Consider the following 17190-nt stretch of genomic DNA (forward strand, 5'->3'; position numbering starts at 1 on the left):
TTCTTGAAACAGGATCTCACTGAGTTACAAAGGGCCTCGCTAAATAGCTGAAAGTGTCCACAACGCTTGATCCTCTGATCTCTGCCTCTTGAATGCTGGGAGTAGCTTTTTTTAATCATTTCATACTATATACATATATTTCTTTGTGTAAATTAAAAGAATGTGTCATCAAATTCATCACATAAATAAGGAGAAAATTTATAAAACAAGGAACCAAATACAAATCAGAGAGCTACGATTTATAGTACTGAGATGAAAAATACTTCACAGGGTTTGAGAGTATAGGTCAGTAGTAGAACACATTCCTAACACATTTGAGGCCATGTGTTCAATCCCCAGCACATAAGTTGCATGTACACACAACACACACACACACACACACACACACACACAGAGCTATTAGAACATAAAGAAGAAAAGATCCAAACTTAAAGACAAATCAAGAGATTATGCAATCTGAGGAACTAAAAAGACAAAAAAGTCTCAGAGACTTGTGAGACATGATCAAGCACCTAACATGCTTATATTTGGAGTACTAGAAGGATAAGAACAGAACAACTAGTTAAAAATGGTTGAACTCATTGATTAAAAACTTTAATCTGCCCATCCAAGAAGCCCAAAAACCTAGAACTAGAATAAAATCAAGGTGATTTCTACGTTGACACATTATGATCAAGTTGTAAAATCCAAAGACAAAAAGATTATCTTGAAAATAACAAGAGAGAAGTGACTCATCACAAACATGGGATTCTCCATAAGAGTAACAACTGGTTTTTCTTTTTTTGTGCTTTTATTGGTGCATTATAGTCTCACATCATAATGTAAATCATGTTGACAATGACATATGTGCACACACTCTTGGTGCTCTCCTTCCCATTTCCCTCCCTCCCAATACAGAGTACCCAGATTGATGTTGGTATATATTCACATGTATACACAAAGTCTCTGGTAGTATTTCTATTAATGCACCTAAGTCTTTCTCCACCCCTACCCTTATATCTCCTCTCTGGCTCCCCTGAGCTTTCTCATCATCTATAATTTCTCTTGTATCCCAATTACTCCCTATCCTGCACATATTAAAACATACAACACCTCACTCTGTACTTGGCTAATCTCACTTAACATAATGTTCTCCAGGTCCTTCCATTTTCTTGCAAATTATGTAATTTTATTTTTCTTTATTGTTGAGTAGAATTCCATTGTGTATTTCCCATAATTTTTGTAATCCATTCATCTGTTGATGGACACCTAGGTTGGTTCCATAGTTTGCCTATTGTGAATTGTGCTGCTGTAAACATAAGTATGCATATATTACTGTAGTTCTCTGGTTTCAGCCCCTTTGGAAAGATACCCTGTAGTGGATCTTATGGTGGATCCACTCCCAGTTTTCTAAGGACATTCCACACTGATTTTCATACTGGCTGGACTACTTTGCAATCTCACCAACAATATAAAAGAGTGTCTATTGCCCCACAGCCTCTCCAACATTTATTGTTATTTGACTTCTTTATGACTGCCATTCTGATTGGGGTTAGATGAAATCTCAGTGTAGTTTTGATTTGCATCTCTCTGATTGCTAATGATTTTGAACATTTTTTCACATATCTATTGGCCATTTGTATCCTCTTTTGTGAAACGCCTATTCAATTCAGTTGCCCCTCTCTTGATTAGGTTATTTTTCTGGTGTAAAGCTTTTTAAGTTCTTTGTATATTCTGGATATTAGACTTCTGTCAAAGGGATAGCTGATAAAGATCTCCCATTATGTAGGCTTTCTCTTTAGACTCTTGATGGTTTTTTGATGAACAGAAACTTCTTAGTTTGATGTCATCCCACTTATTCTTTTTTTTTAATTTCCTGAGTTCTGGGGGTATTGTTGAAGTTTCTACCTGTGACTTTTTGTTGGAGTGTTGAACCTATACCCTCCTCTAACAGCTTCATTGACTCTAGTCTAACTTCCAGGTCTGTGATCCATCTCGAGTTTATTTCTGTGCACAGTGAGAGGTAAGGATTTAGTTCCATTTTTCTACAAACGAATAACCAGTTTTCCCGACACCATTTATTGAAAAGGCTGTCTTTTCTTCAGTTTATGTATTTGGCTCCTTTGTCAAAGATCAATTGACTCTAAGTGCATGGGTTAATTTCTGTATCTTCTATTTTTTAAATTTTGTGATACCAGGGATAGAACCCAGGGGCACTGTACCTCCAAACTACACTCCTAGCCCTATTTTTTAGTCTTTTTATTTTTGAAACAGGGTCTCATTGAGTTGCAAAGGGCCTCGCTAAGTTGCTGAGGCTGTTCACCAACAGTGATCCTCTGGTCTTTGCCTCGCGAATGCTGGGATTACAAGTGTGCACCACCATGCCCAGCTGTATCTTCTATTCTATTCTCATGTTGTTTTTAAAAATTTTTCATTGATGAATTATAGTATGTCTTAATGGGATACAAGATGGTAGAGGCATACATGCACATATCACTAATTTAGTTTTTCCCTGATTCCCACCCCATTCCCTCCTCCTTCCCTCCTTCCCATGTTTGGCTTAGTGATTGACTTTGATATGTTTGTGAATGTACATCATGTGCACTAGGGAATTTCTCTTTTCTCCCTTCCATTCCCCTCAGTTAGGTTGCCTTATTTGCTCATCTATAAATTCTCCTTCTTCATCTAGAGTTCCTCCTATGACCCTTTTTCTCCCTAGCTTCCACATATTAGGGAGAGTATCTGATTTCTAACTTTTTGTGACTGACTAATCTCAACATAATGTTTCCATTTTCATCCATTTCTTTGTAAATTATATAATTTTGTTCTTCTTTATGGCGGAGTAAAATTCTATTGTGTACATAACCCATAGTTTTGTAATCCATTCCTCTGTTGATGGACATCTTGGCTGGTTACATTGTTTGGCAATTGTGAATTGCCAAAAACGCATATGCATGCATTAGTTTGGTAATTTGGTTTCTGTTCTTTTGGGTAGATACCCAGAAGTGGTATTGCTGGATCATATGGTAAGTTCATTCCCATTCTTCTAAGGATTCTCCATACAGTTTTCCAAAGTGGTTGCACTAATTTGCAATCCCACCAACAATGTATTAGAGTCCCCACTTCTCCACATCCTCACAGCATTTGTTGTTGTTTGTGTTTTGAATGATTGCCATCCTAGTTGGAGTTAGGTGAAATCTCAGGGTAGTTTTGATTTGCATCTCTCTGATTGCTAATGATGTTCGGCATTTTTTCATGCATTTATTGGCCATTTTAATTTCTTCTTTTGTGAAGTGTGTATTTAGTTCACTTGACCATTTTGATTGGGTTATTGCTTTTTAGTGTTGAGTTTCTGGAGTTCTATGTATATTCTAGCTATCAGTCCTTTATCAGAGGAATAGTTGGCAAAAAATTGTCTCCCATTCTATCAGCGATGTTGAGGTTCTTGATAGTTTCCTTTGCTGTACAGAAGCTCTTCAGTTTAATGCAATCTCATGTATTGATCCACCTTTTAGTTTCATGTGCCTTTGGGGTCTTGTTGAGAAAGTTTTTACCTGTGTCTATGGGTTGCTGTGTTTTATCTATGCCCTCTTCAAGGAGCTGCAAGGTCTCTAGTCTAAGTTCCAAGTCTTTGATCCATCTTGAATTAACTCTTGTGTGAGATCAGAACGTGGGGCTCATTTCCACTTTTATACATATAGTCAACCAGTTTTGCCAACAGCATTTGCTGAAGAAGCTATCTTTTTGTATGTTTTTGGCCCTTTGAAAAAATCAATTGGCTATAAATCTATGAATTGGTTTCTTGGTTTTCTATTCTGCTCCATTAGTCTATGTACCTGTTCTTGTGCCAGTACCATGCTGTTTTAATTACTATAACTTTGTAGTATAATTTGATGTCAGGAATTGTGATGCCTTCTGCAGTGTTATTGTTGCTAAGAATTTATTTGGCTAGTCTGGATCTTTTTTAATATAAAGTTTATCACTGATTTTTCTAGGTCCATGAAGAATGACATTGGTATTTTGATAGGGATTGCATTGATTCTGTAGATCACTTTTGGTAGAATGTCCATTTTGATTATATTTATTCTGCCTATCCAAGAGCAAGGGAGATATTTCCATCTTCCATAGTCTTCTTCAATTTATTTCTTTTGTGTTTTATAATTTTCATTGTAGAGCCTTTTATCCTCTTTGGTTAGGTTTATTTCTAGGTATTTCATTGGTTTTCAGGTTATTGTGAATGGGGTTGTTTTCTGCATTTCTTTCTCTATGGATTCATGGTTGGCAAAAATAAAAGCTTCTGATTTCTTTAGGTTGATTTTGTATCCTACTACTTTGCTGTATTGGTTAATAAGCTCCCATAGTTTTTTGGTTGAGCCTTTTGGGTCTTCTATGTATAGTATCATGTCATCTGCAAAGATAATTTTAATTCTTCTTTTCCTGTATGAATTCCTTTGATATCATCTTATTGTTCTGGCAAGAGTCTCAAGGACTATATTGGAAAAGCATGGCAATAGTGGAAATCCTTGTCTTGTTTCTGATTTTAGAGGGAATTCCTGCAGTTTTCTCCAAATCAATATGATGTTGGCTTTGCGTTTATTGTATATTGCCTTAATAATGTTGAGATATGTTCATTCAATTCTAATTCTCTGCAATTTTTTAACATAAATGGCTGTTAGATTTTGTCAAATGCTTTTTCAGTGTCTATTGATATGCTCATGTGATTTTTAGTTCTATTTATGTGGTGAATAACAGGTATTGGTTTGTGCATGTTGAATGAGCCTTGCTTCCCTAGGATGAAACCAACTTGGTTGTGGCATGGTGTACAATTTTCTTGATGTGATTTTGGATGTGTATAGCTAGTATTCTGTTTAGAAATTTTGCCTCTATATTCATCACTGATATTGTTCAGTAATTTTCTGAGATATCTTTACTTGGTTTTGGTATTAATGTCCTCACAGGCATTAATACCATCACTTTTGGTTTCACAGAATATCTTGTGAAGTATTGGGTTTACTTCTCTAAAAGTTTTGTAGAATTCAGCTGAAAACCCATCTAGACCTTGGATTTTCTTTGATGACAGAATTTTTATGGCTCTTTCTATTTCTTTGCTTGCTATTGGACAGTTTAGGTTTTCTTCATCCTCTTGGTTCAACTTAGGTAGATTCTATGTGGTTTCCAGTTTATTGTAATATAAATTTTCAAAATAGTTTCTGATGATCCTCTAAATTTCTTCACTGTCTGTGGTGATGTCTACTTTTTCATTTATGATTTTAATGATTAGGACTGATTCTCTTTTTCTTTTGGTTATATTGGCTGGAAGCTTGTGAATTTTATTAATCTTTAAAAAAACCCAACTTTTTGATTTGTTAATTCTTGGTATTGTTTTTATTCTCTATTTCATTTATATCTGCTCTGATTTTAATTATTTCCTGTTTTATGTTGGTTTTGAGATTAGACTTCCTGTTTTTCAAGATGTGTCATTAGGTTGTTTATTTGGCAACTTTCTGTTTTGCTTATGTGAGAACTCAATGCTATAGCTTTTTCCTCTTGCACTGCCTATAGATTTTGGTATGTCATGTCTTCATTTTTGTTTAATTCCAGGAATTTTTATTTCTCCCTTATTTCTGTTCTCCAGTCCTCATTCAAAAGTGTATCATTCAATCCCCATGTATTTTTTTTGGGTGGTACTTGGGTTCCTGGAAACCCTTCAACCTCCGGGCTACACTCCCAGACCTATTTTATACTTTTTATTTGGAAACAAGGTCTCTTAAGCCAGTGCGTCTGGCTTCGAACCTGTGTGATCCTCCTGTCTCCGCCTCCCAAGCATGGGGATTACAAGCATGCACCTCGCCCGGCAATCCCCATGCATTTATATAATTTCTTTTGGTCTTCCTGATGTTGATTTCTATTTTCATTCTGTGTGATCTGAAAAGATGCAGGGAATTACATTGCATCTTTTGAAAGTGCTGGTTCTTGCTTTTTATCTCAGGATGTGGTTTATTTTGGAGAATGTTCCATGGGCAGCTGAGAAGAATGTGTATTCAGCTATTGCTGGTCTAAATATTATATATATGTCTGTTAGGTGCATTTGGTTAATAGTGTTCTTTAGGTCTAAAGAGTCTTTACTCAACTTTTGTCTTGAAGATTGATCTAGTGACATGAGGTAACAACTGGTTTCTTACAGTTACCACAGAGGCCATGAGGCAGTAGGATAATACACCCAAAGTGCTGAAAGACACAGTTCACAATAGCCAGATTATGGAACCAGCCTCAGTCCCATCAACAGACAAATGAATAAAGAAAATGTGGAATATACATACAATAAATTTTTTACTCAGCCATAAGGAACAAAATTTTTATTTGTAGGAAAATGAATAGAACTCCTGAGAATTATGTTTTGTGAAATAAGCCAGACTCAGAAGTCAAGGATCATATTTTTAATGTGGAAGCTAGAAAAATAAGAAAAAAGAGTAGGGAGTCTCATGAAAATAGAAAGGAGACTGATGAAGTAGAGGTAGAGGAAAGGAGAAGGGAATGGAAAAGGATTCTACTGGCGAATTAACTGACCAAATTATATTATGTATATGTACATATATGTCACTGTGAATCTCACTATTTGAGTGATTAAATGCACTGATAAAATTAATTTTAAAAACACTAGAACTGAAGCCGGGCGTGGTGGCACACGCTTGTAATCCCCGCGCTTGGGAGGCTGAGACAGGAGGATCACGTAGGTTCGAAGCCAGCCTCAGCTACTTAGTGAGGCTTTCAGCAACTTAAGTGAGACCCTGTTTCCAAATAAAATATAAAATAGGTCTGGGAGTATAGCCCAGAGGTAGAAAGCCTCTGGGTTCCACCTCCAGTACCACCAAAAAAAAAAAAAAAAAAAACACTAGAACTGAAGACAAGAGAAAAACAAAGTGCTGAGTCTATCAACCAAGAAGCCTATATCCACCAAAATGAAAAAGAAACTAAGACATTATCAGATAAACAAAAACTGATTCAATCCTGCTCTATAAAATGACTAAACATAGTCATTTTAATTAAAATAAAGAGTAACTTTAGTTTACATAAAAATAAAAGCATCATAAATGTAACTACATAGATGTGTATATTAAAGTCAATATAAATGTTTTTGTTTGTAACTTATTTAAAGGAACTGCATGAAGCAATAATTATTAAGGTATGCTCATGAGTATGCAATTTGAATACAAATTGTATGTGAAGTACAAAGTAGGAGGAGGGATTAGAGCTATATAGAATAAAGTCCTATCTAATATTAAAATAAATTGGTATTATCCTGATCTAGACAACTAAGATTGATAAAAGTAAAAATATTAGTTTTAATAACCAGAGAAATCACGAATAAAATACCTGCAAAAAAGGGCAAAGCCACTCAGATGGTACTTAAGAAAATATTTGTTAAGTACAAAAGAAGAGAATAGTGAAGGAACAGAGGAATAAGACATGAGAAAAAGCAAAACTGTAGATATAAATCTACCTTCTGAGTAGTTATATTGCATTTAAATGGATTACATATGCCAATCTGGGGGGTAATGATGATTGAACTCAAGGGGATTCTACCTCTGAGCTACACTCCATCCTTATTTTTTACTTTTCATTTTGAAATAGGGTCTTGGTAGGTTAATGAGAGTCTCACTACTTGCTGAGGCATTTCTTAAACCTGCAATCTTCCTGTCTCAGCCACACAAATACTGGTATTACAGGCATTTGCCACCAACCCAACTTACACACAACAATTTAAATGCAAGAACTGACAGATAGGTTTTTAAATAATCCAATTTTACACTGTCTTCAAGAAACAAACTATAGACTCAAAGTGATTCAAAAGCCTGAGCTATGAAACTCAGCTTCTTCATAATTTCTAAGGCGGACAGCATCTTTTTCTTTTCCTTTTTTATTGTATCTCCAGCTAGACAAAATATTTTAAGGTTCTACTCAAAACTTGAATAGAGAATATTTCACCTAAAAAATCTATGTACCCAAAGAAATGTTGAAGTTTAGATACAATGTAAAATATCCAAAAAGTTCCTCAGTTTTCTAGTTCCACTTAGGTACTAAGAGTCTATGATTCTAACACTATTTATCTTATTTGTAAATTATTTTCCTTCCTTTCTAAATTTATTGTGGCTTCACACTGTAAATGGCTCAGTACAAGTGGAGGTACCTCTTTATTCAACTGCATTACTAATGTATACACCAGTGTCAAAAATAGAAACTTTCCTCTGAAAAATAGTTCTTTGGAATCATGTAGTACAGAACATCTTAGTTATACTATTTGGTTGCCATAAACAGATACAGCTATTATGAATCAATTTAAAGTTGTATAAAAACATCTCTCCTGGCTAGATGTTGGAAAGGGAAAATGGAGTTCTTTGAAGTTCCACTGAAATGTGTGCAAGATTCAGATGTCCTCTTGCTTTGTGTTCACAATTCTCTCCCATACTCTGCATGGAATAACCTTGTAAATTTCATAATTTAAAGTAATGACAAAGTGTAACTATTATATACACTTTTGAAAATGAGATTCATTTGGAAAATTAAAAAGGTGCTTCAACTTGAAAATATTAATTTCTCACTCAAGATGGTCGCAGGGCGGCGCTGCAGGCTAAGATTGTGAATACAGGAACACACCCAAGAAAGCTCGAATATCCTTTTGTGTTGCAAGACATTAAAAAAAAAAAAAAAAAAAAAAAAACCTACGAGCAAGAAGCTGTGCAAACCACACGGAGTTACCAACGGGTTTGGGCTGCGATATACTAAAGGAATTAAGTATAAAAATCTTAAGGAATTTAAGATTAAAAGCAACTAACTCTATGGGGATTCATCCAAGCAAGAAATAGAATAGAAAGTTTCAGTTCTTTGCTGAAGGAATTGGATGTAAGCACGGATTCCAACATGGAGAAACCACAGAGAAATCATCCAAACAGGCAAGTGATGGCTGTTATTTTTCTGGTGTTTGTGTATCAGGCTTGCTCACAGCCTATTCGTTACGTGGTACGGGAGGAAACAGAGGGCGGCTCCTTTGTAGCCCATCTGACCAAGGACCTGGGGATGGAAACTGGGGAACTGGCAGCCCGCTCTGCCCAGGTCCTGTCTGAGGAAGACAAGCAGCCTTTGCTGCTGGATCTTCCGACTGGAGATTTGATTCTGAGGGAGAAATTAGACCGGGAGGAGCTGTGTGGCCCTACTGAGCCCTGTGTACTGCATTTCCAAGTGTTCATGGAAATGCCGGTGCAGTTTTTTCAAGGAGAATTAAGGATCCAAGACATAAACGACCACTCTCCAGTATTTTCTGATAGGGAAGTCCTCTTGAAAATACCAGAAAACAGCCAGCCAGGAACTCTATTTCCATTGAAATCAGCCCAGGATTTGGATGTTGGCAGCAATGGGCTTCAAAAATACGTCATCAGCCCTGATTCTCACTTTCATGTTCTCACTCGAAACCATAGTGAGGGCAAGAAATACCCAGATTTGGTACAGGATAAAGCACTGGACAGAGAGGAGCAGGCAGAGTTCAGCTTAACCCTCGTAGCCCTGGATGGTGGGTCTCCACCTAGGTCGGGCACTGTCAAGGTTCGAATCCTGATCATGGACGTCAATGACAATGCTCCTGAGTTTGTGCACACCCTATATGAGGTGCAGGTCCTAGAAAACACTCCCCTGGATTCCCTAATTCTTAGCGTCTTAGCCAGGGATGTAGATGCTGGAAATTTTGGGAGCATTTCTTATGGCTTATTCGAAGCCTCAGAGGAAATTAAAGAAACTTTCTCAATTAATGAAGTTACAGGAGAAATCCGACTGAAAAAGAAACTGGATTTTGAAAAAATTAAATCTTACCATATGGAAATTGAAGCTACAGATGGAGGAGGCCTTTCAGGGAAAGGCACTGTAATCATAGAAGTCTTGGATGTGAATGACAATGCCCCTGAACTTACCATTACTTCGCTAAACAGCGCCATTCCAGAAAATGCACCAGAGACCACAGTTTCTATTTTCCGAATTAGAGATAGAGATTCTGGAGACAATGGAAAGATGATTTGTTCTATTCCGGATGATGTCCCCTTCCTCCTGAAGCCGACCTTCAAGAACTTCTACACGCTGGTGACCGCGGGCCCCCTGGACAGGGAGCGCCGCGCCGAGTACAACGTGACCATCGCCGTGTGGGACCTGGGCAGCCCCCGGCTGCACACGCAGCGCAGCGTCACGGTGCAGGTGTCCGACGTCAACGACAACGCCCCCGCCTTCAGCCACAGCGCCTACACGCTGCTGGTCCGCGAGAACAACAGCCCCGGCCTGCAGCTGGGCCGCGTGAGCGCCAGCGACGCGGACGCGGGCGCCAACGCCCAGCTCAGCTACTCGCTGCTGCCGGCCCGCGACCCGCGGCTGCCGCTCGCCGCGCTCGTGTCCATCGACGCCGACAGCGGGCGGCTGTTCGCGCTGCGCGCGCTCGACTACGAGGCCCTGCGCGCCTTCGAGTTCGGCGTGCGCGCCACCGACCGCGGCGCGCCCGCGCTGAGCAGCCAGGCGCGCGTGCGCGTGGAGGTGCTGGACGACAACGACCACGCGCCCTTCGTGCTGCACCCGCTGCAGAACGCGTCCGCGCCCTGCACCGAGCTGCTGCCGCGGGCGGCCGCGCCGGGCCAGCTGGTCAGCAAGGTGGTGGCGGTGGACGGCGACGCGGGCCAGAACGCCTGGCTGTCGTTCCGGCTGCTCAGGGCCACGGAGCCCGGGCTGTTCGGCGTGGGCGCGCACAGCGGCGAGGTGCGCACGGCGCGGCTGCTGAGCGAGCGCGACGCGGCCCGGCAGCGGCTGGTGGTGCTGGTGCAGGACCACGGCGCGCCCCCGCGCTCGGCCAGCGCCACGCTGCACGTGCTGCTGGTGGACGGCTTCTCGCAGCCCTACCTGCCGCGGCCCGAGGCGCCGGCGCCGGCGCGCGCGCAGGCCGCCGCGCTCACCGTGTCGCTGGCGGTGGCCTTGGCCGCGGTGTCGTCGCTCTTCCTGGCCGCGCTGCTGGCCTTGGCGGCGCTGCGGCTGTGCAGGCGGCGCGGCCCGGCCTGGCGGGGGCGCTGCGCGCTGCCCGAGGGCGCGTCCGCGGGCCCCCTGCTGGACGGCGTGGGCGGCGGCGCGGGGAGCCTGGCGCAGGGCGGCCGCTACCAGGTGCGCCTGGCGGGGGGCTCTGGGGCTGCTGACTTCAGCTTCCTCCAGCCAACCTTGCCCAGCCTCTTGCTCCAGGACGCTGCAGCCAAGGAAAGCCCGAACTGCGGGGAGAATGTGGTCTTTGGTTAAGTCGCAGTTCAATGTTGTGTTGGTTCAGACTCCCACCCGTTTAGGCCAACCTCTCAATGCCTTTTTCTGAAGACATAGTATTGATATACAAGTATTTACATCACCATTTCCTATCCATGCATGTCCTGATAGTGCTAGATTTGCCTTTCTTAGTTAGCATTTGTTGCAATCTACATTTTTAGTTGTAGTAGATGTTTATTTTTTTGGTATTCGTCCTTATCTTGGTGTATGTATGTTTATTTTTTTTTAACTGAGGTAGTGGACAAATTTTAAGCCAGATATTGTTTTGAATGTGCTGGCACTCAGAATTGAACCCAGTGGAATTCTAACTTTGAGCTACACCTCTATCCAATGTATGTCTTTTCTGGAAACAGGTTCTGGCTAGATGGATGCGAGTCTTACTACTTGGTGAGGCTCTCCTCAAACCTGCAATCCTCCTGTCTCAGCCCCCAAAGTGCTGGGATTATATATGTTAGCCTCTCACCTGGATCTTAAGCAAGGTCTTAAATGTTTTCTATTGAAATATTTCATCTGCTATGCAGCCCTGCATTTCTATCACTTGTGATGCCTATTTTTTAAATCTCATTTCATCATTTCCAGCCAGTGTTTTAAATTCTTTATTATGTTAGCACCGAAGATTTAGCCCAGAACCTCTTGCATGTACAGCATGCATTCTGTCACTGAGCTTCATCCCCAGCTGAAATTCTTTAGGGTTACCTGGGCCTTTCTATATTACCAAGATAAGCTCCCTGAATAACCACAAGCTTAAAACTTACATATTTCCTGCAAATTGTATATTAACGTGCACCTTAATAACATATTAATGTTCTGATGTTGTGACACATTTTCTGTCCTGACCACCACATATGAAACAAGTTATTGAGGCTGCTTTATAGTTAATATATTGCAAGTGTTCCTTATTGTTAATATTCAAATTTCAAATAAATCTTCAAAGAAATTTTCCTATAAGGGAAGTCTTGTATAATTTGCTATTCCTTTCACTAAATAAAACTGTTAACGGCCTGAAGATGTGACTCAGTTGTACAACATACATATATACACATGGGGCCCTAGTTTCAATCCATAGCACTAAAAGAAAAAAATTTTAAAACTCCTTTTGAAGTCCTTGCTACATTTTTTAAAATCTCAGAATCCTTGAAAAGTCCCAAATTCCTTCAAAAAATTTAGAACTCTTGACAGCATCATGTGTGTCCTTGTTCTTCCTTTTTACCTATAAATAGGATAAACATAGGGATATATTGTGTGGTTTTGGTTGTTTTATGCTGGGGATCAAAACCCAGGGCCACTTGCCTGGTTAGTTTCCACTTTACCACTGTGTTACACCCTCAGTTCTGAATATAGTTTAACAAGTGTTTTTCTGAAACTTCTGGCCATCTCTCTAATGACTCAGGAAGTTTCTTCTGAAATTTAGATATTCCAGCCAGGCATGGTGGCACATGCTTGTAATCCCAGTACTTGTGAGGCTAAGATAGGTGAATGAAAGGTCCCAAGTCAGCCTGAGCAATGTAGTAAGGCTCTCAGCACTTAGAAAGACCATGTTTTAAATTTTAAAAAATCAATCTCAGCTACTAAGTGAGGCTCTTTGCAACTGAGTTAGACCCTGTTTCAGAATTAGAAAGAATAAAAAAAAATAGGGCTGGGGGTGTTGCTCAGAGGTAGAATGCTCCTGGGTTCCATCCCTTGTACCGAAAAATAAATAAATAAATAAATAAATAAATAAATAAATAAATAAATAAAAAAAATAAGGCTGGGGGTGTAGCTCAAAGGAAGAATGTCCTGGGCTCATACAAAAATATATTTTATTCAATTCTATTTAACAGTTGATTTAAGATTTTTCCTATATTTCTTTGTAGATATGAACAGACTTTGTCAAAATAATAATGCTTTTCAAGTTTAAGTATCTTCTGTTTAGTGTTTTAGTGTAACTTTCAGTTATTTTGAGTTAATATAATTTTAAATCCTACTAGAGTTGCTTTTGTATGAAATAAGCATTTTTTTTTGTTCGCTGACTCAACTGGAAAAATGACAAAATTTACCTGAATTACAATTGTTTTATTCTGTGCTCAATGCCAAGAAAGTTGATTCTATGAATTGTAACTAAATTTATATGGATTTTTTATTTTTGGTGTTACTGGGGATTAAACCCAGGAAAATTCTGTGTCCAAGTTACACCCCAGTCCTATATTTTTATTTTGAAATAGGGTCTTGCCAGTCTTATGAGAGTCTACTTGTTGAGGCTGTCCTCAGACCTGTGATTCTCCTGTCTCAGCCTCCCAAGTACTAGGATTACAATGTGTGACACCCCACCGTGCTCATATGGCTTTAAGTGTAAGACAACCCCATTGAACTTTGGGCAGAATATGAGCTATTGAAGAGAATCTTTTATAATCTAACACATTAATTTTTAAATGTCCTGTGTCAGTCAACTGGAGTTTAAAGTAACTGCATCTTACCTGAAATACTCTGAAATAAAAATGGACAATTACTGAACATTTATTATTCTTTTTTTGCGGTACTGGGGATGGAACTTAAGCAGAATTCTATTTTGAGCTACAACCCCAGCCCTATTTTTTATTCTTTATTTTGAAACAGGGTCTCACTGAGTTTGAAAGAACTTAAGTTGTAGCTGAGGCTGTCCTCGAACTTCTGTTCTCCTGTCTCTCGAATTCTGGGATTACAAGTGTGAGCCTCTCGAATTCTGGGATTACAAGTGTGAGCCACCATGAATGGCTTTTTATTCTTGAAATATATTTTTTTAGCCTTTGTTCAGCTTAAAAGTTGAAGTGAAGAAGAAATAAATGTGAATTAAACAAAACAAATATGTAAGGCATAAATGTGGTAATCAAATCTAATAACTTCTCCATTTACTATTATATAAGTAAAATAGCTTTGTGTATTAATATAAGAAATCTGATTGGAGTTTTCATCAATATATTTTTTTGTTTTGGTTTTCTTTTTTCAAATTTTTATTGGTGCATTGTATTTATACATCATGATGAAGCAAAAAAACTTGTGTAGACATAAATGCACACCTCACGGGCCAGCCCCCACTCAGTCCCCATCCCACCCCTTCCCATCCCTCCCTCTCATGCTTGGCTTAGTGGTTGACTATGATATGAATTAGTACATCCTGCACTTTAAAGAGTTTCCTTCTCCCCTCCTCCCATCCCCACAGTTAGGTTGCCTTATTTGCTCCTCTATAGGATCTCCTTTTTCACCTGGAGTTCCTCCTATGACCCCTTTAAGCTAGGCTTTTGGATACTCGGGAAAGCATCTGATTCCTTGCTTTTTGTGACTGACTAATCTCGCTTAGCATAATGTCCTCAAGATCCATCCATTTCCCTGAAAATGCTGCAATTGTGTTTTTTTAATGGCTGAGTAAAATTCCATTGTCTACATATCCCACATCATCTTTTGATGGAAATCTTGGCTGGTTCCATAGTTTGGCTATGGTGAATTGTTCAGCTCTGAACATAGATACACATGCATTAGTTTGGTAGTTTTGTTTAGTCTCTTTGGAGTAGATACCCCGAAGTGGTATTGCTGGATTGAATGGTAGAATTGTTCCCATTCTTCTGAGGATTCTCCATACTCTTTTCCAAAGTGGTTGCACTAATTTGCAATCAGACCAACAATCTTTTAGAGTCTCCACTTCTCCACATCCTTGCCAGCAGTTTTTGTTATTTGTGTTTTGAATGGTTGCCATTCTAGTTGGGGCAAGGTGAAATCTCAGGGTAGTTTTGATTTGCAGCTCTCTGATTGCCAGTGATGTTGAGCATTTTTTGCATGCATTTATTGGCCATTTGAATTCCTTCCTTTGTGAAGTGTCTATTTAGTTCGCTTGCCCATTTTGTGATTGGATGATTTGTTTTCTTAGTGTTGAGCTTCTTGAGTTCTCTGTATATTCTAGATATTAGTCCTCTATCAGAGGAGTAGGTAGTGATAATCTTTTCCCATTCACTTTGCTCTTGATTGAGGTTCTTGACAGTTTCCTTTGCTGAACAGAAGCTCTTCAGTTTCATGCAATCCCACATATTGATTTGCCTTTTAGTTGGCTCTGCCTTTGGGGTCTTGAGAAAGTGTTTATCTGTGCCTATGTGTTGCACTGTTGGACCTATGCCCTCTTCAAGGAGCTCCAAGGTCTCTGGTTTAATTTCCAAGTCTTTGAACCATCTTGAATTGACTCTTGTGCAGGGTGAGAAAGTGGGATTAATTTCCAATTTTCTGCATATGGTTAACCAGTTTTGCCAACACCATTTGTTGAAGAGGCTATCTTTTTTCCAGTGTATGTTTTTGGCCCCTTTGTCAAAATTCAATTGGGTGAAAGTGTGTGGACTTGCTTCTGGGTCTTCTACTTTGCTCCATTGGTCTATGTATCTGTTTTTGTGCCAGTACCATGCTGTTTTTATTACAATGGCTTTGTAGTATAGTTTAAAGTCAGGTATTGTGATCCCCCCTGCATGGTTTTTGTTGCTGAGAACTACCTTGGCTATTCTGGGCTTTTTGTTATTCCAAATAAATTTGAGGACTGATTTTTCTATATCTGTGAGGAATGATCTTGGAAGTTTAATGGGCATTGCACTGAGTCTGTAGATCACATTTGGAAGGATGGCCTATTTAATGATATTTATTCTGCCTATCCATGAACATGGCAGATCTTTCCATCTTCTAAGATCTTCTTTGATTTCTTTTTTCAATGTTTTATAATTTTCTTTGTAGAGGTCTTTTACCTCCTTGTTTAAGTTTGTTCTTAAGTATTTTATTTTTGTGGGAGATTCTGAGTCGAAGTGTTTTCTGAATTTCTTTTTCAATGGATTTATGGTTGATGTACAGAAAGGTTTCTGATTTTTCAAGATTGATTTTGTATTCCGACACTTTGCTGAATTTGTTGATCAGTTCTTTTCGTTGAGTTTGCTGGGTCTTCTATGTATAGCATCATGTCATCTGCAAATAGTGAAAGACTGAGTTCTTTTCCTATTTGTACTCTTTTGATTTCCTTTTCTTGTTTTCTTGATATCCTTTTCTTAAGGCTCTCAGCAACATAGAAAGACCCTGTTTCCAAATAAAGTATAAAATGAGTCTGGGAGTATAGTGCAGAGGTAGAAAACCCCCTGGGTTCCACCCCCAGTACCACACAAAAAAGAATTATATTAAAGAGAAGTGGTGATAATGGACATCCCTGACTTGTTCCTATTTTTAGGTGGAATTCTTGAAGTTTTTCCCATATAATATAATGTTGGGCCTGGGATTATTATAGATTGCCTTTATGAAATTGAGATATATTTCTTCTATTCCATTCTCTGCAGTGCTTTTTATCATAAATGGATGTTGGATTTTACCAAATGTGTTTTTAGCGTCTATTGAAATGATCATGTGATTTTTGTCTTTGGTTCTGTTTATATGATGAATTACATGGATTGATTTTGTATGTTGAACCAACCTTGCATCCCTGGGATGAACCCTACGTGGTTATGATGTATGATTTCTTTATGTGTTTTTGAATGTGTGTTGCTTGTGTTCTGTTTAGCACTTTTGCATCCAAATTCATCATATATATAGGCCCGTAGTTCTCCTTCCTTCAACTGTCTTTATTTGCTTTTGGTATTAAAGTGATGTTGGCTTCGAAGAATGTATTTGGGAGAGTTTTGTTTTTTTATTTTACAAAATAGGTTGAGGAGTAATGACATTAGTTCTTCTGTAAAGTTTTTATAGAATTCACTTGGGAAACCATCTGGTCCTGGGCTTTTCTTTGATGGTAAGCTCTTTATTGCTGTTTCAATCTCTTTGATTGTTATTGTTATGGTTTATGTGTTCTATATCTTCTTGACTCAGTTTAGGAAGGTTGTATTTATCTAGAAAGTTGTTAATTTCCTCCAGATT

The 17190-nt window shown here is 39.0% G+C and overlaps 2 protein-coding genes across 3 annotated transcripts in view; both read left to right on the forward strand.

The window, feature by feature from the left end:
* Window positions 1-11289, forward strand: part of LOC308270680 (uncharacterized protein) — a gene marked incomplete at both ends in the record, with an annotated part of 58978 nt that extends 47689 nt beyond the window's left edge. Inside the window, one exon of the mRNA XM_080706712.1 lies at window positions 8834-11289. Coding sequence (XP_080562838.1) covers window positions 8834-11289 — 2456 coding nt within the window. The remainder of the gene's footprint in view (window positions 1-8833) is intronic.
* The window catches only part of LOC308274983 (protocadherin gamma-C4), a gene marked incomplete at both ends in the record, with an annotated part of 798148 nt that overhangs the window by 325666 nt on the left and 455292 nt on the right, over window positions 1-17190 (forward strand). The window lies entirely within an intron of this gene.

The sequence above is a fragment of the Muscardinus avellanarius genome (genome assembly GCF_963383645.1).
Source record: "Muscardinus avellanarius genome assembly, chromosome: 1".
NCBI lineage: Eukaryota > Metazoa > Chordata > Mammalia > Rodentia > Gliridae > Muscardinus > Muscardinus avellanarius.